This window comes from Hordeum vulgare, chromosome 4H (assembly GCF_904849725.1).
Source record: "Hordeum vulgare subsp. vulgare chromosome 4H, MorexV3_pseudomolecules_assembly, whole genome shotgun sequence".
NCBI lineage: Eukaryota > Viridiplantae > Streptophyta > Magnoliopsida > Poales > Poaceae > Hordeum > Hordeum vulgare.
Window position 1 is genome coordinate 599,717,538 of NC_058521.1, and position 27,848 is coordinate 599,745,385.

Genomic DNA, 27,848 nt, shown 5'->3' on the forward strand with positions numbered 1-27,848 from the left:
TTTACATTGCTTCAGTCGACGGTCACGTGTAGAAGCGCTTCAGGAGATCTCCGTTCCATGCTCGTGGCTCGTCTATCTCCCTGTCGATGTTGTAGAGTCTGTATGCTCCGTTGTTCAGCACTTTGGAGATGATGTAGGGTCCTTCCCAGGCAGGAGCCAACTTGTGAGGCCTTTGCTGATCCACTCGGAGCACCAGGGCGCCTGCTTGGAACGTGCGACTCCTGGCGTGGCGTGCATGAAAGCGCCGCAGATCTTGCTGATAAATGGTTGAGCGAGTCAGTGCCATCTCGCGCTCCTCCTCTAGAAGGTCCACTCCATCTTGCCTTGCTTGTTCTGCTTCAGCTTTGGAGAAGAGTTCGACTCGTGGAGCATTGTGAAGCAAGTCACTCGGAAGGACCGCTTCTGCTCCATAAACGAGGAAGAACGGTGATCGCCCTGTTGATCTGTTCGGGGTTGTGCGGAGACCCCAAAGCACTGAAGGTAACTCGGTGACTCATGCGCCAGCGGCATGTCCCACCTCTCGCAGGAGTCGGGGCTTCAAACCTTGCAGAATAAGTACATTCGCCCGCTCTGCTTGTCCATTGGATTGAGGATGTGCTACGGAAGCAAAATCTACTTGGATACCTTGGCTTGCACAGAAACCTTTGAATCTGTCCGAGTCGAAGTTTGTTCCTCTGTCCGTGATTATGCTGTGAGGCACACCGAATCTGGAGATGATATCCCTGACAAACTTGATGGCTGTTAGGGCGTCGAGCTTCTTGATGGGCTTGGCTTCAATCCATTTTGTGAACTTGTCGACTGCCACTAACAGATGTGTTTATCCACCTTGGCTTGTCTTGAATGGACCGACTGTATCTAATCCCCATACTGCAAACGGCCACACAAGAGGGATTTTCTTCAACGCAGATGTCGGCTTGTGGGACTTGTTGGAGTAGAACTGGCAGCCTTCACATCGGTCAACCATATCTTTAGCCATCTCGTTTGCCTGCAGCCAAAAGAAACCAGCCCTGAATGCCTTGGCGACGATTGCTCTCGAAGAGGCGTGATGACCGCAGGTCCCCGAGTGAATATCTTCCAGGATCAGCTGCCCCTCCTCTGGGGAGATGCATCGTTGAAGAACGCCTGAAACGCTTTCCTTGTACAATTGGCCATCGATGACAGTGAATGACTTTGACCTGCGGACTATCTGCCTGGCTTGGACTTCGTTTTCTGGTAGTTCCTGCCTCACGATATATGCAATGATCGGCACAGTCCAATCGGGGATGACAGCAAGAATCTCCATGACCAGATCAACCACAGCAGGTACATCGACTTCACTCGGATCTGTTGAACTCTTTGGCTGTACTGGTTCCTCTGTAAAAGGATCTTCTTTGACTGAGGGAAGCTGGAGGTGCTCGAGGCAAACGTCACTCGGGACTGGTCTCCGAGTGGATCCGAGTTTTGCCAACTCATCAGCTGCTTGGTTCTTCAGTGTCGGAATATGGTGAAGTTCTAGACCTTCAAACTTCTTCTCAAGCTTCCTCACTGCATTGCAGTATGTGGTCATGGTGGGGTTCCTGACGTCCCACTCTTTCATCACTTGATTGACCACCAAATCCGAATCGCCGTAGACCATCAGGCGACGGACGCCGAGTGAGATGGCCATACGCAACCCGTAGAGGAGAGCTTCATACTCTGCCTCGTTGTTGGAGGAATCAAAGTGTATCTGTAGCACGTACTTGAGTTTGTCGCCCTTTGGCGATATGATCACAACGCCAGCGCCGGAGCCATTCAACATCTTGGACCCATCGAAGAACATTGTCCAATGGGCCGAGTAGATGTGTGTCGGTTGCTGTTGTTCTACCCATTCTTCTATGAAGTCAGCCACGGCTTGAGACTTAATAGCTTTCTTGGCCTCAAACTTGATATCGCAGTACATCATCTCCATTGCCCACTTCGCCACTCGGCCTGACGCGTCTTGATTGTGGAGAATTTCCGACAACGGAGCATCAGAAACGACAGACACCGACTGGTTTTGGAAATAATGGGCCACCTTCTTCGCAGTCATGTAAATCCCGTAGATAAGTTTTTGATAATGGGGATACCTCTGCTTGGAAGGAGTCAGGACTTCAGAGACGTAGTACACTGGCCGCTGAACTTTGTATGCTTTGCCTTCTTCTTCTCGTTCGACTGTAAGAACAGTACTGACGACTTGATTTGTAGCCGCGATATACAGAAGAAGGGGCTCTTTACTGAGCGGAGCAGTAAGAACCGACTGGGTGGAAAGTAGGACTTTGAGGTCATCGAATGCAACTTGGGCTTCGTCTGACCACTCGAAAGTATCTGATTTCTTCATGAGTCGGTACAGAGGAAGTGCTTTCTCGCCGAGTCGACTGATGAACCTGCTCAAAGCTGCTAGGCAACCTGTGACCGTTGAACATCGTGTATTCTGACCGGCCTCTCCATTCGGACGATGGTCCCGATCTTTTCGGGGTTGACATCGATCCCTCGTTCAGAAACGAAGAAACCGAGTAACTTTCCGCTGGGAACGCCGAATGAACACTTGGCGGGGTTGAGTTTGATATCGTACCTACGAAGGTTGGCAAATGTTTCTGCCAAGTCAGTCAGTAGGTCGGAACCTTTGCGTGACTTCACTACGATATCATCCATGTATACCTCCACATTCCGACCGATCTGGTCAAGAAGGCATTTTTGGATCATGCGCATAAAGGTAGCTCCTGCATTCTTCAAACCGAATGGCATAGTGATGTAGCAGAAGCACCCGAATGGGGTGATGAAGGCTCTTTTTAACTCATCAGAACCATACAGACGGATCTGATGATAGCCCGAATAGGCATCAAGAAATGACAGACGCTCGCAACCCGCAGTTGAATCGACAATTTGATCTATGCGGGGGAGCAGAAAATGGTCTTTCGGGCAGACCTTATTGAGATGCTTGAAGTCGATGCACATTCAGAGCAACTTATCCTTCTTGGGCACCATGACAACATTGGCGAGCCACTCGGAGTGGTGAACCTCGCGAATGAAGTTGGCTGCCAGCAACTTGGCCACCTCTTCCCCGATTGCCTTCCTCTTGTGCACGGCGGACCAGCGCAGGCGCTCTCGGACGGGCCGAGCGGCGGGATCCACATGCAGTCGGTGCTCAGCCAACTCCCTGGGTACACCTAGCATGTCAGAGGGTTTCCATGCAAAGATGTCCTAGTTCTCACAGACGAATTGGGTGAGCTCGGCTTCCTATTTCGGATTGAGGGTGGTGGAGATGTTCGTCGGGGCAGCAGTGTCATCCGTCGGGTGGATGCTGACCTTCTTCATCTCTCCCGCCGACTGGAATGCGGACTATGAAGCTGGTTTCTTCGAACGCATAAGGTCGGCGGGGTCGACCGTTTTCTTATACTCGTCGAGCTCGAGGACGGCCATCTGCTGGTCGGCGATTCTTGATCCCTGCTGCAAACACTCTTCGGCTCGCTGACGATTGCCCGTGATGGTGATCACGCCTTTCGGGCCCGGCATCTTCAGCTTCAAGTATACGTAACACGGACGGGCCATGAAACGCGCATACGCTGGGCGGCCCAGAATTGCGTGATAAGCGCTTTGGAAGTCCACCACTTCGAACGTCAGCTTCTCCTTGCGGAACTTCTTGTCGGAGCCGAAAACGACGTCCAACGCGATCTGGCCGGGTGACTTGGCCTTCCGTCCAGGGACGACTCCATGGAACTGCATGCTGCTCTCGCTCAGTTTGGACATCGGAATGCCCATCCCCTTGAGTGTGTCGGCGTACATGATGTTCAAGCCGCTGCCGCCGTCCATGAGGACTTTGCGTAGTCGAACTCCTTCCACCACCGGGTCGACGACCAAAGCCTGTCTCCCTGGGGTGGGTACGTGTGCTGGATGATCTGACTGGTCAAAGGTGATCGCAGTCTGAGACCATTTGAGGAACTTGGGGTTGGTGGGGGTGGCCATGTTCACCTCCCTGTTCACCAGCTTCAGTCGACTCTTGCTCTCAACGTCAGCAAAAATCATGAGAGTTGCATGGACTTGGGGGAACGGATCCTCCTTATCCTCCTCATCCTGTTCGTTGTCCTTTTCACTCGGTTGCCCTTCGCCGAACCCCTGGATCAGGAGACGACACTGTCGAGTGGTATGCTTTGGATATATGGGGTTGCCTTCTTCGTCCATCTTCGTATGAACTGGACAAGGCTGGTCCAGGATGGGATTATTGAACTGCTTCTTCTTGGGGGTAAACTGCGCCTTCCCTTTGCCATTGAATTTGGCATTGGTCACGGCTACAGCTTCTGCCTGCGGAGTGGACGGAGCTTTCTGCTTCTGCTTCCGAGTGTTACTCCCGTCTCCATCACCGACTGTCTTGTGCTTGCCGCTTCGGATGCGGTCCTCTTCTTCGCCATTTGCATAGCGAGCTGCTATCTCCATCATCTTGCTCATGGAGATGTCACCTGTTCGGCCGAACTTTAGGTACAGATCTCTGTATCGCACGCCTGCCTTAAGGCGCAGACTGCTTGATGCTCGGTGATGTTCTCCACCGTGTGGTAGAGGGTTGTCCAACGCTGAATGAAGTCACGCAGGGGTTCATTCTGCCTCTGGACGCAATGCTGGAGCTCCACGAGGCCTGCAGGGCACTTGCACGTCCCTTCGAAGATCTTGATGAACACTCGGGCCAGATCTGCCCAACTGTAGATGCTAGAGGGGGCCAACTGGTTCAGCCACGCTCGCGCCAAGCCGTCGAGCATCAGAGGGAGGTGTTTCATGGCGACATGGTCGTCCCCTCCTCCGATCTGGACTGCCGCTCAGTAATCATCCAACCACGTTTCTCGCTTGGACTCTCCTGTAAACTTGCTGATTCCTGTCGCCAATCTGAAGTTTGGCGGGATGTCAGCAGAACGGATGGCTCGATTGAAACACTCGGGACCAGACACGATGGTCCTGCTTCCACTCGGACGGTCCATATCATAACCATCGCGGTGGGCTCGGCCCCTGTCGACCCTTCGCTCAACGATACGCCCTCTTGCGTCAGGCCTTGGGTCGTAAGTGTCACCGACTGAACGTCGATCATCATGATGTCGGGGCCTGTAGGGCCCACCCCGCGGAGGGGTGCATGACCGGCGGCGATCTTCGTGATTTATGGAACGGTTGCCTCCTCTGTGTCGCTGATGGGAACCAGGGCTGTGAACTGACCGATGCGTATTCGCATGAACGGAACTATTATGGATCTTGTTATGCGACCGGGAGACTGCCGAATTCTGCTGCTGCACCGTGTGCAACAGCGCTCGGATCTGCTCGATTCCCCTACCAGCCTCTGAATCAGTCGGCTGGAGGGAATCGGCTATCTTGGCAGCCGCAGCCAAGCTGAGGAGGGGTGTGCGGAACAACTCCATGTTGCTCAGCCGAGTGTGTCGACTGGCAGAACGGCGAGGCGGACGACGCGCGCCGGACGTTTCGCCGATCTCGTGCTCGTTCCGGCCTGCTTGACGGGGATCTTCATGGGAGTTGGCCATGTGTACTTCTGCTATAGGCCCGCGACCCGCGTACTCGGAAGGAAACTCAGTCGGAACCGAGCCCGAGTGCTGGGACAGCGGGGCAACCTCAACAGACTCTAGAACTGCCACTTGTAAAGACGCGTTCTAGCGCGCCTGGGCGTGTTGCACCCAACGCTGAAGTCCCGGACGGCGGGACCGCTTGCTGCGGTGCGTGACGGCGGTGTAGGTCGACACCGGAGCCGACTGCTGGAGAAGAAGAATGCTGCGGGCGCCGGCACGAAGTGCGTAGCCCCGCGACGGGGAAGCGCCTCGACGTCGAGAGGAGCATCCAGAAGCCACGCCGAATCATCGACGATGAAGGAGAGAGCGCCAAAGAAGATCTGGTGACCCATGCTCGAATCTCCACCGGACGACATGACGAAAGGAAGTAGTCGCAAACTCGCCGGAAGTCGCTTAGACGCCTGCCCCACGGTGGGCGCCAACTGTCGTGGGTATAAGCCTGACAGTAGATGTGTAGGGTACGAAAAGGATGGGCAGAGTACCAGCTACGGCGAGGTTGTATGAGTTCAGGCCCCTCTACGGCGGAAGTAATAGCCCTACGTCTCAGTGCTCTGGGAGCTTGTTGTCGAGTGGAATATGGAATACAATGATTTGCTAACCCCTTCACCAGCGGGGGAGGGTGGCTTATATAGAGTGTGCTGCCCTCCACAACGGTTCTGGTACAGGGGTGGAGTAGTGGCGATTGAATGCCTACGTTACAGGTAACGTACGTCCTAAATGCTAATAAATGTACCTGGAAACATACGACCGTTTCGCTCCAGGGGGTTACGATGTATCGAGTGGTGTCCAGTCGGTTAGTTTGATATTCTCCGAATGCTAGTCTCCGACTGGATGGTCGAGGACATGTCATCGACTGGACGATGGGGACTCCTTAATTCAGTCGGAACTGACTAAGGGCCTTGTCCCTTATGAGGGGTAGTCCATGGGTAGGACCTACAGGGCAGGCCTATGACCCTACCCTAGGACTATAACCCCATTAGTTTGGATGCGTAATATGGCCTCTAGGCACTCGTTGGAGTAGTTGCTACAAGTTTAGTTGAGCCTTGTTCACTTTTCCTTTGAGTCACTAAAATTTCAGAAATTTTCAGAGATAGAAAAGGGAAAAGATGAGGAGGTTCTTAAGAGGCTCTTCAAGCCGTGACCCCAAGGATGATGGAAGTGAGAAGAAGCCCAAGTATCCGGTCCCTCGAGTTGCAGAAGTTCGAGTATGCGAGTGGCCAAGAGATGTGTTCCTACGCGCCGCCGGACTTTATGAGGACTTTTATTACTTGGTGGAGAATGCAGGCCTTACCGCCTTCGTTGAATATAAGTGTCCGCAATACCTCCTCCTCACTAATATCTTCGTGGAAAGCTTTAACTTCTACCATAGGAAGAATCCTCCTATGGTTGAGTTCAAATTATATGATATCCCCCAGCGCATGTCACTCCAGAATTTTTGCAATGTTTGCAAATTGCCTTTTGTTGGGGATATTCATGAACCTCGTCCACGGGACTTGGAGGCTTTCATAGATACTATTGTTGTAGGAGAGGAGAGAGGAGTGTCTTGCGCTAGAGCTGCTAGCATACATTTTCCCGTGCTCCGGTACTTCTTACTATTTGTGGGAAAATGTTTGATTGGCCGTGGGAAAGCTGGATCCCTTAGCTCCCCAGATCTTGCGGTCTTGCGCAAAGCCCTTTATAATGATAAAACTTATAGCTAGGGTGCTATAGTAGCTCAACGGTCGAACACGAACCGTTCTAAAGGCATTTTCTATGGAGGTATCTATGCTACTCTTCTTGCTAGACATTTTGAGATACCTATTAGACTGGATGAGGAAGAAGAGGTTCTTCTTCCCAAGAGATACCTAGATTATGATAGCATGGTTCGCCATGACTTTCTTGTTAGAGATATAAAAAGAAGGATGATTTATAACCTGGTATTTAGTCAGGGTACTCGTGAGACTATTACTTTGCCTGCTCCTTCTTTGTTCAATCTTCATGCACGCAGGTACATTATTATGCCCTCGGACATCTATGCATATTGGGGCATAACCCAACCACAGGTGCCCGTGCCCGGGCCACCAGTCGAGTACCAGACGCCAGTTTATTAGTGGGAGCTACAGGAGCTCACACAGCAGTGGCATCCTCAGTCCACTCCGGAGTACCCCGGAGCTGGTTATTTCCCTCCTTGGGAGTAGACCAACTTAGGACAAAAGCCTAAGCTTGGGGGAGTACGTGTTTCTCACCGACTTTATATTCTTGCTTATGCTTTCACTTTGTTAGTCGGTGTTCACACTTTGCCACTATATCATCCATGCTAGTTTATTTCTTTTTCTCGTTTTCTTTTCGTGTGTGTGTCTAGTTTGAGAAAACCCAAAAAGATTTTATTTTTCTTCTTTTGCTTGTTGCGAGCTTTCCGCGTAGATAGTTTTCTTTTTCTTTGGGTCAAGGTAGAAGACCATGGTTACAATGTTTAGTGGCTCTCGCATGCATATCTGTTTATCTGTTAAAGAGCCATTGTAACTTGTCTTCTCCTTTATGTTTGCTTGCAGATTCCATGTTAGTCAAATGCTATTATTGTTCACATCATTCCGTCGTGCAAGTGAAAGGCAATAATGATGATATATGATGAAGTGACTGAGCCTGGAAAAGCTGGTATGAACTCGATCTATTTTGTTTTTGTAAATATGACTAGCTCATCGTTCCTGATTCAGCTTTGTCGTGAGAGAAACATGTTTGCAATGACAACTTAGAGATCATAGTTTCTGATGCCATGCTTAATTAGCTAGGAGCTTATAATGGTTTGTCTTGGATGCCAGCATGAATTTTGAGATGACTATGATGTAGTATGATAGGATGGTATCCTCCTTTGAATGATTCAAGTGGCTTGACTTGGCGCATGTTTACGCATGTAGTTGAAACAAAATAAACATAGCCTCTATGATGTTCATGTTCATGGTGATCTATGTCCTAGTCATGCTTGCACTCAATGTTAGTTAATCTCAATGCATCTTGATGACTGTTGTCGCTCTCTAGTTGGTCGCTTCCCAGTCTTTTGCTAGCCTTCACTTGTACTAAGCGGAAATACGTCTTGTGCATCAACCTCCCTAAACCCAAAGTTGTTCCATATGAGTCCACCATACCTACCTATATGCGGTATTTACCTGCCGTTCCAAGTAAATTTACATGTGTCACTCTCTAAACCTTCAATAAATAATCTGTTTTGCATGCCCGAACCGCTCATGTGGTGACAGGGGGCTATCAGTATCTTCCATGCTAGGCGTGTTATCCTCGATATGTGTTTATTCACTATCATTCACGAGAAAGGGGCCGATAATTGGAATGCCCAGTTCCATGCTCAAATCGAAAAGACAATTGCAAACAAAACTCCCCCTGGATTGATGTTGGTATGGATGGCACCCGAGTATTCGGCTAGTCATGGAGTGTGATTGCTCGGTGGTGGGGGAGTCAAAACTTTACTTTTTTGTTTGGGAACCGCCTATAGCATCTGTAGCATGGAAGATGTTGAAAACTATACTTAGTCATTGCGTTGACAATGAAAGCATGTCAACCAAAATTATTATCTCTGTTTAAAAGCTTGAGCTCTGGCACCTCTGCAAATCAATGCTTCCCTCTGCGAAGGGCATGTCTATTTATTTTCCTGTTGAGTCATCCTCTTCTTACAAAAGCACCAATTAGAGAGCACCTCTGTCATTTTTATGCTTTGTTCTTAACTGTGATTGAGTATGACTGTGACTGGATCTTCTTTGCCATGAATTACAATGTTTAGTCAGCCCTTGGTCTTTGAAGGTGCTCTGCATTTATGTTTTGCGGTCTCAGAAAGAGCTAGCGAGATACCATCTGTTCGTACTGCTTCATGATTGTTTTGATTGAAGTGTTGACGTTTGAGACTTACTATTATTTGCTCGCTAGTTGATTATGCCATTTATATGAGTTTACCGTGAGACCTAGATGTCATTTGCTTATGTGTTTAGCTTGTGATCTTGCTGAAATTCTGGATATGAGTTAGACATAGTTGCAACAACAAGATCAAACAGAGTTCGTAGAAGTTTTTTCTTTTGTCTCATTCAGTTCGTCAACTGAATTGCTTGAGGACAAGCAAGGTTTTAAGCTTGGGGGAGTTGATACGCCTCCATCGTATCTACTTTTCCAAACTCTGTTGCCCTTGTTTTGGACTCTAATTTGCATGATTTGAATGGAACTAACCCGGACTAACGCTGTTTTCGGCAGAATTGCCATGGTGTTGTTTTTGCGCAGAAATAAAATTTCTCGGAATGACCTGAAAATTTATGGAGAATTTTTGTGGAATATATCAAAAATACTGGCGCAAGAATCAGCGGAGGAAGTGGAGCGTGGAGCCCACAAGCCCACCAGCCCCCCCCCCCCCGGCCGCGCCTGGCAGGCTTGTGTGGCCCACAAAGCTCCACCGCCTCCAAATCCAGCTCTATTTAGTCCCTTTCGTCCGGAAAAAATCAAGGAGAAGAGTTCATCGCGTTTTACGATACGGAGGCGCCGCCACCTCCTGTTCTTCCTCTGGAGGGCAGATCTGGAGTCCGTTCTGGGCTCCGGAGAGGGGAGATCGTCGCCATCGTCATCACCAACCTTCCTTCATCGCCAACTCCATGATGCTCTTCACCGTTCGTGAGTAATCTCATCGTAGGCTTGCTGGACGGTGATGGGTTGGATGAGATCTGTCATGTAATCGAGTTAGTTTTGACGGGGATTGATCCCTAGTATCCACTATGTTCTGAGATTGATGTTGTTACTACTTTGCCATGCTTAATGCTTGTCACTAGGGCCCGAGTGCCATGATTTCAGATCTGAACCTATTATATTGTCGCCAATATATGTGTCTTCTTGATCCTATCTTGCAAGTTGTAGTCACCTACTATGTGTTATGACCCGGGAACCCCGGAGTGACAATAGCTGGAACCACTGCCGGAGATGACCATAGTATGAGGAGTTCATGTATTCACCAAGTGTTAATGCGTTGGTCCGGTTCTTTATTAAAAGGATAACCTTAATATCATGTAGTTTCCATTAGGACCCCGCTGCCACGGGAGGGATGGACAATAGATGTCATGCAAGTTCTTTTCCCTAAGCACGTATGACTACATACGCAATACATGCCTACATTAGATTGACGAACTAGAGCTAGTTACTTATCTCTCCGTGTTATAACTGTTGCATGATGAATAGCATCTGGCATAATCATCCATCACCGATCCAAGGCCTACGAGTTTTTCCTACTGGTCCTTGCTACGTTACTTTGCTGCTATTGTTGTCACTACTGCTATTGTTACTCTGTTGCTACTGTTGTTACTTTGTTGCCACTGCTGTCACTTTGCTACTACTGGTTACTGTTGCTACTGCTGCTATCACACTACCTTGCTAATGATACTTTTCTGCATATACTAAATCTTTCAGGTGTGGTTGAATTGACAACTCAACTGCTAATACTTGAGAATATTCTTTGGCTTCCTCTTGAGTCGAATCAATAAATTTGGGTTGAATACTCTACCCTCGAAAACTGTTGCGATCCCCTATACTTGTGGGTTATCAAGACTAATTTAGCTCCAAAATGACATAATAAGGTTGAAATGGATTAATAATCATAGTTGGCTATAAAATGACATATTTTATCCAAGTTAGCTCTAGAATCAGGGCCGGCCCTGGGCCAGGGCAGTAGGGGCGACGGCCCGGGGCCCAGCCTAAGTAGGGGCCTCGTCCTAGTGTTGCAGCCTACAGCCTAGAATTGGTCCAAATAAAAGAGGAAAAGTGTGTAGGCAGCTAGGCCCATCTTCAGCAGAAGCCCAACTGCCAAGAGGCCTAAAAGCACGCATGCACAAGGGCACACAGGCGAGTGGCTGCTCGTCTGCACACCGGTTTGTTTTCTCCCACATATCCGCTAATAGGGCGACTGCAAATATGTGACAGCGGCTGTCGCCGGATGCTAGGGCATAGGACGCGGCAAGGAATAGCAGGAAACAAAGGTAAATGTTTAGATGAATTTTTCTCTGAGCCCTCAATCTTAATCTAATGATTAATCTATATTCTTCTTTTTACAACAGTAGTGACCTTGAGTACAGTTTGATTGTCTGTTGTTGCCGACTTGGTCCTGAACTTATTTCTTTGTTGATACTGAATTTGGATAGCTGCAACCTAAAGATCACATATCGTCACTGATTTACTGCAACCTTCAGACCTCTTCATTCCTTTTCTTGGAAACATGCTGCCAAAAATACATTCATCTGGTTCCAAGAAAAGAAGAAAGAGGAGAAAAACAACTAAGGTTATTGAAACTCGAAAGGGAGCTCATTTAAAAAATAAACTCAGAAGGGAGCTATGTATAAATTTGCTGTGAGGAATGATACTACTCATAATCTGGATGAATTAGATGGCAATGGTGTTGAAGAACAATAACCTGCTAAGAATGAGACCATAATTGAGGAAAACAATGCCCACAAGACTCCTAAAATTTGAGTGGTCGTTAGAATCCTCCAAGAATTTTTTTCTATCAATGTATGGAATAATTTTTTCCTCCAAGCCATAGGGCCCATTCATTTGAGTTCGCCCTGGGGCCTCCGAAACTCCAGGACCGGCGCTGTCTAGAATGACCTATACTTAGCTAAGTTCTCTCCTAAATGACATAATAAGGTTGTGTTGCTCCAAGATGACCTATTCCACCTAACTTAGCTATTAAATGGCCTATACTTAGCTAAGTTTTCTACGAAATAACCTATATATACTTCTTCATCTAGTATTCTTCTTCTGACTTTCTTATTTGTCATTTTGCAGATTACATTCACTTCACGGGAAGCTTGGACATGGAATGCTTGAATATGATTTCTTGTACCATGGCTTCACGGAAGCTTGTATTGAAACTATTGTAGTATATGGATATATATGAAACTTTGTATGCATGGATGAAACTGGTGTAATATATGGTTTGGTACGGATGCAACTTGCATAATATGTATGTACTATGGATGAAAGTTATTTTAATATGGTTATGAGTACGGAAACAAATTTATTTTTGTCATATATATATATAATATATATATATATATCCTGATTATTGTGAAAATTGCTGGATATAATAGAAAATAAAATAAAAAAGGGTTGTTTTCAGACTTTGCCGTCTGCCCCCTCATGGCAAAGGGGTGAGGGCGGACAGCAAAGAGGGGAGAGAGAGGGGTTGGGTCCACCCTTTGCCGTCAGCCCCCTCATGGCAAAGGGGTGAGGGCAGACGGCAAAGAGGGGAAAGAGAGGAGCTGGGTCCCCCCTTTGCCGTCAGCCCCCTCATGGCAAAGGGGTGGGGGCAGACGGCAAAGAGGGGAGAGAGAGAGGGGCTGGGTCCCCCCTTTGCCGTCAGCCCCCTCATGGCAAAGGAGTGGGCAGACGGCAAAGAGGGGAGAGAGAGAGGGGTTGGGTCCCCCCTTTGCCGTCAGCCCCCTCATGGCAAAGGGGGGGGGCAGACGGCAAAGAGGGGAGGCCTGCCGTTAACAATTAACGGGACCGTCTGTGGATCTGTCGTCCCATTTAGTTTGCCGTCTGCCCCCTCATGGCAAAGATTCTTTGCCGTCCGCCTTACAAAAGGAGACGGCAAATAACCTCTTCACCGGATTTTTTTTGCCGTCTATTTTGTCGTCTGCTGACGGACGGCAAAGGCTTTGCCGTCCGTGGTTACCCCCTTTACCGTCAGCCATGGCAGACGGCAAATTCTCAGATTTCTATAGTGAGACATGACCGAGACACCTCTTCGGTCAATAACCAATAGCAGGACCTGGATGCCCATATTGGTTCGTACATATTTCATGAAGACCTTTATCGGTTGAACCACGATGTCAAAGATGAGGTCAATCCTATATGCAATTCCCTTTTGTCCAGTAGTATGTTACTTGACCGAGATTCGAGCGTCGGTATCTCCATACCTAGTTCAATCTCGTTATCGGCAAGTCACCTTACTCATTCCATTATACAAGATATTGTGACTAACTTCTTAGACACATTGCGTGCAAGCTTCTTGTGATGTTGTACTACCGAGACAGCCCAGAGATACCACTCCGTCAAATGAAGTGACAAATCCCAGTCTCGATCATTGGAGATACCTGTAAAGTACCTTTATGATCACCCACTTACGTTGTGACGTTGATACACACAAGGTATTTCTCCGGTGTCAGTGAGTTGAATGATCTCATGGTCATAGTAATAGATACATTGACATGCAGAAAGCAATAGCAGTAAACTGGATACGATCAAACGCTATGCTTATGGTTTGGGTCTTGTCCATCGCATCATTCTCCTAATGATGTGATCCCGTTATCAAATGACAACTCATGTCTATGAGTAGGAAACCTTAGCAATCTTTTATCAACGAGCTAGTCCAGTAGAGACTTACTAGGGACACTTTGTTGTCTATGTATCCACACATGTATTTGAGTTTCCAATCAATACAATTATAGCATGGATAATAAAAGATTACCATGAACATGGAAATATGGTAATAACTACTTTATTATTGCCTCCAGGGCATATTTTCAACACACGGGTGGTTGCTAGATGGCAGCTTTGGGTCTCCTCTTCAAAGATGTCGTTTGAGAGCAGCGAAGTCATGGACCCAATAGTATGGGGATGATCCCCAGTCAATGAGCCACAAGGTTACGGGTCGCGTAGTGACACGTTTCATCGACTCATAATGCAGTTTTGTCTGCTTTGGCGTTTCGTTGGTTATGGGCAAGTTGGTGTCTTTCGTCTATCCGGCAAAGCTTTGGCCAAGACAGCATACGGCGGCAATGGTTGGTTGTTTTGCATTTAGTTTTTCCATAATTGTAGTTTTTATTTGTCGTGGGATTCTTTCTGCAAGGTGTTGTGCGAGTAATCTTTTGGTTGTCACTAGATCATGACTACATGTGGGTTTATAATCCAATTATATTGAATAAATGACACGTAGTCTATCTAGAAAAGAAAGACACCTAGTAGTCTCGGGTTGCAACCCCTCTTGAGTTTTTACTGTGCCTCTTAGAAAGTATATATAAATGAAGCAACAAAATAAAGATGACCCTCTGCTCAAAAAAAATATCACCCGAGGATAGACAGGACCGATTTGACTCAACTAAACATGTATGAACGGCTGTGTCCAAAGAACAAAACATGCAGTGCTCTGAATTCCATTCCAACCGGAAGCTACGGGCCTCTAAATTTCATTGGTACCATCAGAGATGAGCCTCTGTTGTTAGTTGTTCCTCCGATGGTGATGGCCAACCGCATACGCATCAACGGCCAAACCCGGCCACGGACAGCTAGCGAAATCCCCGGAGCACCGCTCATCGCGCGCTCTCTTCTGCCCATAAATACCAGGCACTTCATCCATCGGAATCCACACAGCTCGCAGCAGCAGCTACACACACATAACAGCAATCAAATCTCTTGGCTCAGTCGAGAAGATGGCCTCCTCCTCCAGGATGCTCGCGGTGGCGGTGCTGGCGGCGCTATTCGCTGGGGCCATCTGCGCCGCGACGAAGGTGAAGTTCACGGTGCAGAAGGGGTCGGACGCCAAGAAGCTGGTGCTGAAGATCGACTACACAAGGGCAGGCGACACCCTCTCGGAGATGGAGCTCCGTCAGCACGGCTCGGAGGAGTGGGAGCCCTTCACCAAGAAGGGCGACGTGTGGGAGCTGTCGAGCTCCAAGCCGCTCGTTGGCCCCTTCAACTTCCGCTTCCTGTCCAAGGGTGGCATGAAGAACGTCTTCGACGAGGTCTTCTCCACCGATTTCAAGATCGGCAAAACCTACGAACCCGTATATGATGCATAATCGACACGTACCGCGTCCAAATTTCAGTTGATCAAGATCGTCATAATCAATTATTAACCCCCATGTAATGAGTCGCGTTGGAAATATGCGCCTGCGTGAGTGGATAGTGAATAAGTTTTTATGCACACGCATATGGTAGGAGAAGCAACGACCGGTGTGTTTGCTCTCTCTTGCAGCAGTTTTCTTTTGTGTAACCGAATATGCTGAAGATTTTGAAAATTTTGTATATTTTTTGTCCATTCACCTTTAACTTTGCTATGATTTATCTATACCTACTACTCCCTCCGTTTGTAAATATAAGTCTTCATAGAGATTTCGCTAGAGGGATACATATGAAACAAAATGAATGAATCTATACACTAAAGTACGTCTATATACATCCGTATGTTGTCCCGTAATGACACCTCTTAAAAGACTTATATTTAGGAACAAAGGGAGTATTAAAGGACGGACAACTTCTGCCCTTACGTCGTTGCCAGTTTTGCAATATAAATTTAACTTTTACTAATGGACTATCACGAAATGTGATAGATATTGCATCGAGCGAGATGGGTATTGATACTCATAGACGTTAAACATAGTAGTAATCCAACCTTTGTGATCGAAGATCATGTGAATTAGGACCTAGGAAGAATAAGCTAGCTGTTGGTTAACATAGGAGAGTAAGAAGTGATCGTCTCTAAGTGAAGATGCAAAACTCTCAGAGCTGTAAGGCTCTGTAAGGCAGGTTGACAACATGTATTAATGTGATTCTATTCGCTACTATAACAAAGATGTTGTCCTACGGACCAGTCTTGAAAGAATGCACCTATATGACCTCCGATTGTAAAGGCCGCGAAGAGACCAAGGAGTATGACATATATGCTCCAAACTGCGGGGTAGCCTACTGACAGCCAAGTACTAGAACTTTGAATGAAATCTATTCACACAAAACTAGCAATTCAAGGCATAGTCCACTGCCAAGTTGTGGATGGATGCAGTTTAAAGTTCTAGGCAGAAGTTCAACATAACGGTCTCTGCTGAAACACTAGTATATTAACAAGTGATGAGAAAAAAGGCAAATCTCTATATGGGTATTTGAGATCTAGTGGGGGATTGTTAGAATAAATGGGCTTGGCCCATGTACAAATTCTGAAATCTCAAAGGAGCCCATGAATATAATGGCAAGTGGTGGAGTGATGGTGCTAAAGTTTACTTCCATACCGCTTATTGTGGAAGAGTGGGACCTCCTTATATAGTGAGTGCTCCCATCACTCTAAGTGTGTGTTGACAAGAGAAAGGAGAAGGCCACATGAACGCAATCGCTCACCTCGTCTGGCTGGGCGGGGCGGAGCTTACGTGCGACATACGCGTGAATGATCCGTCTAAATCTGGTTTGTTGTCTTGCGGGGCCGCGGCTTCCTTTTGCCAGTTTATTTTTATGTCTTAGTAGAGAAGTTAATTATTTCTTGCCCGGTAAGTATATGACTTAGAAACCAAGTCGGTTTGAGATCGTGATCACGATACGGTACCGCCTCTGGTCCTCCTATATATACCGCTTACCGGCCTCAGCCAAATAGACACCGAAAACTGCTAGGGTTACTTGCGCCTCCATCATAGTCTACTTCATCTCGAACGTCGACGTGCATCGGCGTACGAGAGAGCAGGTCTCCGAAACCGTTCATCTTCACGATCCTGCACCGGGAGAGGACGAATTATGTTTTTGGGAAGCGCTCTACGTGACTATTTCAATTCGTCATCACGGATCGTCTACCATCCAAGTCGGACGGTGCTACTCATCGCCGTCAACAACATCATCATCAACATCATCTCGCCTGCAACAGTTAACATACAAAGCTATAAAGATTGCATGGATAAACCTTTATTTAAATGCACTAGACGATGATGGTCTCCCAATCTACGATACAGAGGGGATGCATACCACAATGCAATCTACGGTGAATCTAATATTCTTTCTTACTGTAGAGATAACAAGATAGAACTTGATCGCATTGTTGGATGCATACCACAGGTCTAGTCAGGTTTTAGCATCTTTTGTAAAAGGGGATCATATAGTTGATCAAAATTTAATGAAAATGCTCTGAATATCTGAATTAGATTCTTAAGCCCAATCCAGAGGCGATGTAAAATAGTGTAACACACATTTCTTGATGTCAAAGATTCTTAACGGAAATCCACCTATTTCTTGATGTTCTCTACTGTTAACAAAGGAATCAGTCCAGGTGTTACTCATTTACTTTCTACAGCTGCAACATATTTTGTTGTTGTTGTCATTTATTTAACTAATACATGGCTGGAGTGGAACACACTGATACTAATCTAAAAGGTCATTGGTCTCACTTTATTGCTGGAGGACTTGGTGAGAAACTATATTTTATGTCTACTGTATTTTGTTTCCAAAAATCTGCCTCGTGCTGCCTTAAAAATATACTGGTTCTCAACATGTTACTAGGATTTAGCTGCACAAACAGATATTTGTGCATGATATATAACAACATGGATTTCTCAATAAGTTACTACTCGTTGTCACTTTTTAGTGGCACGCAATGCATGTGGTCTTTGTACATTCAAACTTTTGTGGTATCTTTTTTCACTTATGTTATGATGTCTTGCTTTTTACATCAGATAATGTGTTGATTCCTTCACTAATAGAAAATGATCCATTTGTTCCGGTTCCAGAGGTCCATTAGCCCCGGTTCTGGAATCGGGACTAAAGGGTCGGGACTAAAGCCCAAAACCTTTAGTCCTAGTTCGCTTATCTACCGGGACAGAAGGGTCTTCACGTGGCCGCTGCGGGGAGCCCAGGCAGGAGGAACTTTAGTCCCGGTTGGTCACACCAACCAGGACCAAAGGCCATCCACACGTCAATATCTGACCGGAGCTGGGGTTTTTTTTTAAAGAGGGGGGGGGGGGGTTGGAGGGTTAATTTAGGGGTTTTCTCCGTGCTTGGTCGAACAACATGTTTTTGTAAATATATCCGACGCTACTAAATATATACAATATAACATCTTTTACAATCCCTAACATAATCTAATTCAGATCCAATCACAAATCCACATGATATTCTCCGTCTTTAGGTATGACGTGGTCAAGAAAGAATCCTGTCAATTCCTCTTGAATTGCTCATATGCGATCATATGGTAGGAGTTCATCCCGCATCTGTCAGATATAATTTAAAGAAGGGGGTCAATACATGCATATATATGAATAAAACTCAACACAATTGATGGTAATATATAAAATAAAATTGTGAATATTATTTACGTACTTCAAATAGTTTCTTAGAGAAGCCCCGCTCAAAGGTCGAGTGGCGAATGAACTCGTATATGGCAGGAGAAGCAACGACCGGTGTGTTTGCTTGTAACATCCCAAATTTTCAATTTGAAATGTTCTACAATTATAGTTAAGCATCTATGCATTTTGATTGAAATGAATGTGGCATTTTAATTTTCTTTCAGTATTGGTTTTGAATTCATTTTGGCACGGGAATTTCACTCATAAATCCCTGACGAAGATATCTTGCCAAGCAAGTATGAGAGGAGGTAATATGACACCCCAAAGTCAGAAGAAAAAAATAGTGCCTATTTATTTGAAGGTTAAATTTGGATTTTATTGGATTTAAAAAAAATTATAAAGTTTTTATTTTGTGTCTAAAAAATATTCCTTTATTAGGAAAACGTCAGGGAGCCCACTAGGAAAGTTTTTATCAATTTGAAGGTTAAATTTGGATTTATTTTTCTGATAATTTTGATATATATAAGACTCCTGTATTTGGAGTACATTTTATTTTGTTTCTTTAGTTTTATTCCTATTTTTAAATAAAAGGAAAATTTTCCTTTATTAGGAAAATGCGAGGGAGCCCACTAGGAAAGTTTCGGCCCGATGATTCGCTCACCAGATCCGAATCCCTTCAGATCGGCCGCCCGATCCCACTGCTCCCCTTCTCTCTCTATGGCCGTTGGGCCCCACCCCGACCGCAGCCCGGCTCGGTCTTCTTCTTCCTTTCCTCTTCTTTCCTTCCTTCTCACGGGAGCTTCACCGGATCCGAGACGATCTCCCTGCCTCCTTCCTTTCTTGCACCCCCAAGGTCCTCTATAAATATCCCCGGCCTGCCGCACCCCATTTTCCCCCCGAAAATCCCCTCTCCCCGCCTCCACGCCACCGCACGCTGTCGCCGGAGTTCGGCCAAGAGGCCGAAGCCTCCTGAGCTCGTGCCATTGCCCTTCGTCGTCCCCAAGCCCCGCAGACACCACCAAACGACATCGGAGCGCCGTCTCCACCACCTGATCACCTCCACCGCCGTTCACGACCACCGGAGCTCCTCCCCAGCTGCCTCCACATTTCGACCGCCCTTGATCGCGCCGGAATTTCTTCCAACCCCCGCAGTGAGCACCTTCGCCTCCCTCAACCGTTAGATCGGTAGCCAACGAATAGGATTAGAAATAAGTTACCTCTTCGGTTTTGTTTTAAAAAACATCCGGTTTTCTGATTAGGAACTTTTTGCCGAAACGATTTTCTCTAACATGCAGCCATCCATTCGTTTAGTACCCGCAGCGCACACCTCCAGCCACTTAGAAGCTGCCACGTAGCACCCTGTTCGCTAGTTAGAAATTTTTATTTTCTGTTTTCTGTTTTTAAAACCGAATAGATTCTGTTTTTGTTTTTGCTCTAACTTTTTTGGTTTACTCCAAATTAGATGATTCTTTTTGCATTGTGTTACAAATTTTATGTAGTTTTTATAGATATAAAGTTTGACCATGTTTGAATATTTTAATTTTGATTTTAAAAAGATTTGATTCAAACCTTGTTTTGTGAATATCTTGAGTTTAAAAATAGGTTTTGAGTTGATTCTTTTTGCTACTGGTCACTAGTGATCTTACTTATGAGTAGGTATAGTTTCAGAATTTTTACAATATTTTAAATTAGGTTTTTCAACAAAACAGAATCTGTTTTAGTTCTTTCAGGTTATTTTTTTGTTCTATTTTGATCTAGCTAGTTTTTGATTGTTGTTTTATTTTATACTTGCTGATGTGATGCTTATTGTGTGAATTTATTGTCTCAATAGATCATCCGGAGTGCGAACCTTGTTATCTAGAGGTGCTCGAGTTCAAAAATCGTCAACAAGGCAAGTTCACGTTGATCATGTTTTACCTATGGTTTATATGCATTTAGTTCAACCTTCTCCACCATTGCATGCAAAGTAGGGACTTGGAAATTTGGTTCTTGATGTAGTATCATGTGGTAGGAACCCATCACCCCTTGTTACTTTGGCCTGGGACGTTATTTTATTTTGCTATGCTTCTAGTAGATGGGGTTTGGTTGAGTGTTTATCATGAGTGTCGTGAAAACTTAATAATCAAGACATAAAGACTTCAAGACTTTCAAGACCTCGTGATGCAATGTACCTCTGGGTGAAGGATAGTTTAGATGGGCACCCTGGAGTAACCAGTGGATGACCCGGATGTATGGGGAAGTTCCATGACATCTTGCGAAAAGCTTCACCCAGGCACGAAGAGATTGATGGATACTACATGACCCGAGGCTTACCTGCACAGCCACAAGTCATTATGGGCTCTGGCTTGGTTGGACATCGTGGTGACTCCGGACGGGCGGTGCTACGAGATGTAGAAGAACGGTAGGATTGGATGGGCACCGACAGTGGCTTAGAAGAACCCTTTGGAAGACCATGTTTTGATCATCCGGTTCTCAAACACCCTGAAGTGCGAGGACTTCAATGGAGGCAATTATATCTTGTGGGGAACGTGTGCAAAACTCTGCAGAGTACTCAAAACTAATCGATTAGCTGTGTCCACAGTCATGGACAACTTGAGCCAAAGGAACTGAAACTATCTGGAATTCTCAAAACAAATAATATTAATGATATGAGTATTAATGATAACTTGGGTATGTGATATGGTTGGTGGAACCATCTCATTAATAACCAACAATGTAGTAAATTTTGCTTTTAGCCCCTCTCTTGCTGTAGGAAAAAAATTGCTTTCCGCTAAAAACTTACAGCCCCACCTGCCATATATGCATATAGTATAGATGATACATTTCACCTATCTCTTTTGTGACTTGCCGGCATATTCAATATGCTGACCTACACGGCTGCAACGTGTCATGTTGCAAAGTACTTTTCCGACCAGGAGTGAGGACACGTTCTACGTTCGGTGATATGCCCTGGAGTCAGATAGACTCAACTACCTTTGAAGCTTCCGCCAGTTATCGTTAATTTTATCTCATGAGTTGGCCTTCAACCACTTTATTGTAATAAAGTACTCGATATGAGATTCGATTAATATAGCAGTGTGATTGAACTCTCGATATATACATTGATGTATTGTGTGTGTACTAGCATGATCTTGGGATGGTACAGAAACCCCAGAGACTTGGCCGTTTCAGGTCGGGTTGCTACAGATATGGTCTCAGAGCACACACTGAGCGTAGGACGTAACCTCTAGGATTCAAAAAGCCTTAGGAAGAAAACAATTTTTCTTCTATCTTTAAACCTTCTATTTTTCTCATCTACTCAATTCTGACTTCTCTCCCATTTTCCAATATTTCTAGATGGCCACCTTCAACCCAGTCATGGTCACGGAATTTTGCCAGCCCGACGCAACAATGCCCTTTGGCAAAGAGCTGGTGGAGATCGTCAAGGACATAAGGATTGATCTCCCAACCATCACCAGAAAACCTACCAGGTCTTACCCGGCAGACGCTTGATGTCTACGCACGCTTCTTTTCTTGTAGACTATGTTGGGCCTGCAAGAGCAGAGGTTTGTTGGACAACAACAATTTCCCTCAAGTGGATGACCTAAGGTTTATCGAACTCAGGGATGTAGAGGTTGAAGATAGTCTCTCTCAAGCAACCCTGCAATTAAGATACAAGAAGTCTCTTGTGTCCCCAACACACCTAATACAATTGTCAGTTGTATAGGTGCACTAGTTCGGTGAAGAGATGTTAAAAGACAAGTGGTATGGACGGTAAAACAATGTATTGTAAATCTAAAATAAAAATGGCAGCAAGGTAGCATTTGACAAAAATGAGCATAAACGGTATAACAATGGTGAGAACACAAGGTCTAGGCGTCATACTTTCACTAGTGGCAACTCCCAACAACATTAACATAGTCTAATCACATGATATTTGTTGGAAATATGCCCTAGAGGCAATAATAAAATGGTTATTATCATATTTCCTTGTTCCTGATAATCATCTATCGTTCATGCTATAATTGTATTAACAGGAAACAGTAATACATGTGTGAATGAATAGATCACAATGTGTCTCTAGCAAGCCTCTAGTTAGCTAGCTCGTTAGTCAATAGATGATCATGGTTTCCTGATCATGGACATTGGATGTCATTGATAACGGGATCACATCATTGGGAGAATGATGTGGTGGACAAGACCCAATCCTAAGCCTAGCACTAGATCGTATTGTTCGTATGCTAATGCTTTTCTAATGTCAAGTATCTTTTCCTTCGACCGTGAGATTGTGCAACTCCCGGATACCGTAGGAGTGCTTTGGGTGTATCAAACGTCACAACGTAACTGGGTGACTATAAAGGTGCACTACGGGTACCTCCGAAAGTGTCTGTTGGGTTGGCACGAATCGAGATCGGGATTTGTCACTCCGTGTAACGGAGAGGTATCTCTGGGCCCACTCGGTAGAACATCATCATGAGCTCAATGTGACTAAGGAGTTAGTCACACGATGACGTGCTACGGAATGAGTAAAGACACTTACCGGTAACGAGATTGAACAAGGTATAGGTATACCGACGATCGAATCTCGGGCAAGTTCTATACCGACAGACAAAGGGAATTGTATACGGGATTGATTGAATCCTTGACATCGTGGTTCATCCGATGAGATCATCTAGTGGGAGCCACCATGGGTATCCAAACCCCGCTGATGGTTATTGGCCAGAGAGGTGTCTCGGTCATGTCTGCCTGTCTCCCGAACCCGTAGGGTCTACACACTTAAGGTTCGATGACGCTAGGGTTATAGGGAATTGTTATACGAGATTACCGAAAGTTGCTCGGAGTCCCGGATGAGATCCCGGACGTCACGAGGAGCTCCGGAATGGTCCGGAGGTAAAGATTTATATATAGGACGGATGGTTTCGGACACCGGAAGTGTTTCGGGCATCACCGGTAACGTATCGGGACCACCGGGACCACCGGAGGTGGTCCCGGGGGACCACCGAAGGGGGGGGCTGCGACCCCAAGAGGTAAGATGGGCTAAGTGGGGGTGGGAACCAGCCCCTAGTTGGGCTGGTGCGCCTCCCCACTCAGCCCATGGCGCAGGGGAAAGAAAAAGAGGGGGGGAACCCTAACTTAGGTGGGCCTTAGGCCCACCAAAGGGGTGCGCCACCCCCTCCTCCCCATCTGGCCGCCACACCCCCCATCTGGGAGGGCTGCCGCACCCCCTAGGGTGGGAACCCTAGGGGTGGCACCCCCTCTCCCCTTCCCCTATATATAGTGGGCACTTTTGGCCTTTGGAGGACACAGTTTTCCCTCTCCCTCGGCGCAGCCCTGCACTTCTCCCTCCTCCTCTCTGCCGGCGCTTGGCGAAGCCCTGCCGGGAGACCTCGTCTCTCCACCAACACCACGCCGTCGTGTTGCTGGTCTTCTTCCCCACCTCTCCCTCCTCCTTGCTGGATCAAGGTGCGGGAGACGTCACCGGGCTGCACGTGTGTTGAACGCGGAGGTGCCGTTGTTCGGCACTAGATCGGAATCGTTGCGAGTACGACTCCATCAACCGCGTTCTAGCAACGCTTCCGCTTAGCGATCTTCAAAGGTACGAAGATGCTCTTACCCCTCTCTCGTTGCTGGTCTCTCCATAGGAAGATCTAAACATGCGTAGGAAAATTTTTGAATTTATGCTACGTTACCCAACAGTGGCATCCGAGCCAGGTTTTCTATGCGTAGATTCTAATCACGAGTAGAACACAAAAGTTGTGGGCGATGGTTTGTCAATTTGCTTGCCGTTACTAGTCTTATTCTTTTCCGGCGGTATTGTGGGATGAAGCGGCCCGGACCGACCTTACACGTACGCTTACGTGAGACTGGTTCCACCGACAGACATGCACATCGTGCATAAAGGTGGCTAGCGGGTGTCTGTCTCTCCTACTCTAGTCGGATTGGATTTGATGAAAAGGGTCCTTATGAAGGGTAAATAGCTTTGGCATATCATCGTTGTGGCTGTCACGTAGGTAAGAAGGCGTTCTTGCTAGAAACCCAAATCAGCCACGTAAAACTTGCAACAACAATTAGAGGACGTCTAACTTGTTTTTGCAGGGTTTGACATGTGATGTGATATGGCCAAAGTTGTGATGTTGCATGTATGATGTATGAGATGATCATGTTATTGTAATAGGTTTCACGACTTGCATGTCGATGAGTATGACAACCGGCAGGAGCCATAGGAGTTGTCTTAATTTATTGTATGAGATGCAACGCCATGTGCTTGCTACTTTTACTTCATTGCTAACGGTTAGCCATAGTAGTAGTGATAGTAGTAGTTGGCGTGACGACTTCACGGAGACACGATGATGGAGATCATGATGATGGAGATCATGGTGTCACGCCGGTGACGATGATGATCATGCAATGCCTGAAGATGGAGATCGAAAGAGCAAAGATGATAATGGCCATATCATGTCACTATATGATTGCATTGTGATGTTTATCATGTTTTACATCTTATTGCTTAGAACGACGGTAGCATAATAAGATGATCCCTCTTAAAATTTCGAGAACGTATTCCCCTAAGTGTGCACCGTTGCGAAGGTTCGTTGTCTCGAAGCACCACGTGATGATCGGGTGTGAAGATTCTAACGTTCGCATACAACGGGTGTAAGCCAGATTTACACACGCGAAACACTTAGGTTGACTCGACGAGCTTAGCATGTACAGACATGACCTCGAATACAAGAGACCGAAAGGTCGAACATGAGTTGTATGGTTGAATACGATCAGCATGAAGTTGCTCACCATGGTGACTAGTCCGTCTCACGTGATGATCGGACACGGGTTAGTCAACATATATCATGTATCACTTATATGACTAGAGGGATGTCGATTTAAGTGGGAGTTCATACTTAATTTGATTAAATGAACTTAATTGTCATGAACTTAGTCTAAAAGTTGTCTTTATAAATATTGTAGATGTCCAACGTCAACCTCAACTTCAACGCATTCCTAGAGAAAAACAAGCTGAAAGATGATGGTAGCAACTATGCGGACTGGGTTCGCAACCTGAAGCTCATCCTTGAAGCAAGTAAAAAGGCTTATGTCCTTAATGCGCCGCTAGGTGACCCTCCCGCTCCCGCAGCAGCGCAGGACGTTCTAAACGTCTGGCAAGCGCGGAGTGATGACTACTCTCTGGTCAGGTGTGGCATGTTATACAGTTTAGAAACGGGACTCCAAAGACGTTTTGAGCAACACGGGGCATATGAGATGTTCCAAGAGCTGAAGCTAGTTTTTCAAGCTCATGCCCGTGTCGAGAGATATGAAGTCTCCGACAAGTTCTTCAGTTGTAAGATGGAGGAGAACAGTTCTGTCAGTGAGCACATACTCAAAATGTCTGGGTTACACGGTCGTCTGACTTCACTTGGAGTCGAACTTCCGGATGATGCTATCATTGACAGAATCCTCCAGTCTCTCCCACAAAGCTACAAAGGCTTTGTGCTTAACTACAACATGCAAGGGATGGAGAAAACCATTCCCGAGTTGTACTCGATGCTCAAGTCTGCAGAAGTAGAAATCAAGAAGGAGCAACAAGTGTTGATGGTCAACAAGACCACTAGTTTCAAGAAAGGCAGGGGTAAGAAGAACTTCAAGAAAGACGGCAAAGCTGTTGCCGCGCCCGGTAAGCCAGATGCCGGGGAGAAGAAAAAGAACGGACCCAAGCCTGAGACTGAGTGCTTCTACTGCAAGGGAAAAGGTCACTGGAAGCGGAACTGCCCCAAATACTTAGCGGACAAGAAGGCCGGCAACGTTAAAGGTATATGTGATATACATGTTATTGATGTGTACCTTACCAGCGCTCGTAGTAGCTCCTGGGTAATTGATACCGGTGCTGTTGCTCACATTTGCAACTCAAAGCAGGAACTGCGGAATAAGCGGAGACTGGCCAAGGACGAGGTGACGATGCGCGTCGGGAATGGTTCAAAGGTCGATGTGATCGCCGTCGGCACGCTACCTCTACATCTACCGTCGGGATTAGTTTTAAACCTTAATAATTGTTATTTAGTACCAGCTTTAAGCATGAACATTGTATCAGGGTCTTGCTTAATGCGAGACGGCTACTCATTTAAGTCAGAGAATAATGGTTGTTCTATTTATATGAGTGATATGTTTTATGGTCATGCTCCGCTGGTGAATGGTTTATTCTTGATGAATCTCGATCGTGATGTTACACATATTCATAGTGTGAGTACCAAAAGATGCAAAGTTGATAATGATAGTCCCACATACTTGTGGCACTGCCGCCTTGGTCATATCGGCGTTAAGCGCATGAAGAAGCTCCATACTGATGGACTGCTAGAGTCTCTTGACTTTGAATCATTTGACACATGCGAACCGTGCCTCATGAGCAAGATGACTAAGACTCCATTCTCAGGAATAATGGAGAGAGCCTCTGACTTATTGGAAATAATACATACTGATGTGTGTGGTCCAATGAACGTTGAAGCTCGCGGTGGTTATCGTTATGTTCTCACTCTCACCGATGATTTGAGTAGGTATGGGTATATCTACTTGATGAAGCACAAATCTGAGACGTTTGAAAAGTTCAAGGAATTTCAGAGTGAGGTTGAGAATCAACGTGACAGAAAAATAAAATGTCTACGATCTGATCATGGAGGAGAATATTTGAGTCACGAGTTTGGCACACACCTAAGAAAGTGTGGAATCGTTTCACAACTAACGCCGCCTGGCACACCGCAGCGCAACGGAGTGTCTGAACGTCGTAATCGCACCTTATTAGATATGGTACGATCTATGATGTCTCTCACCGACTTGCCGCTATCATTTTGGGGATACGCATTAGAAACTGCAGCATTCACTTTAAATAGGGCACCGTCTAAATCCGTTGAGACGACACCGTATGAACTGTGGTTTGGCAAGAAACCTAAGTTGTCGTTTCTTAAAGTTTGGGGCTGCGATGCTTATGTGAAGAAACTTCAACCAGAAAAGCTCGAACCCAAAGCGGAGAAATGCGTATTCATAGGATACCCTAAGGAAACTATTGGGTATACCTTCTATCTTAGATCCGAAGGTAAAACCTTTGTTGCCAAGAACGGATCCTTTCTAGAGAAAGAGTTTCTCTCGAAAGAAGTAAGTGGGAGGAAGGTAGAACTTGATGAGGTAATTACACCCCCTCTCGAACAGGAAAGTAGCGCAACGCAAGAAGTTGTTCCTGTGATGCCTACACCAACTGAAGAGGAAGTTAATGATGATGATCATG

General features: G+C 46.2%; 1 protein-coding gene across 1 annotated transcript; it reads left to right on the top strand.

Moving 5' to 3' along the window:
* The first annotated feature begins 14,939 nt into the window (after positions 1-14,939).
* Positions 14,940-15,610, top strand: LOC123447482 (pollen allergen Lol p 3-like). Its single transcript, XM_045124087.1, has one exon. The coding sequence runs from the start codon at positions 14,999-15,001 to the stop codon at positions 15,365-15,367; it is 369 nt and encodes a 122-aa protein (XP_044980022.1). The 5' UTR covers positions 14,940-14,998; the 3' UTR covers positions 15,368-15,610.
* Positions 15,611-27,848: the final 12,238 nt, after the last annotated feature.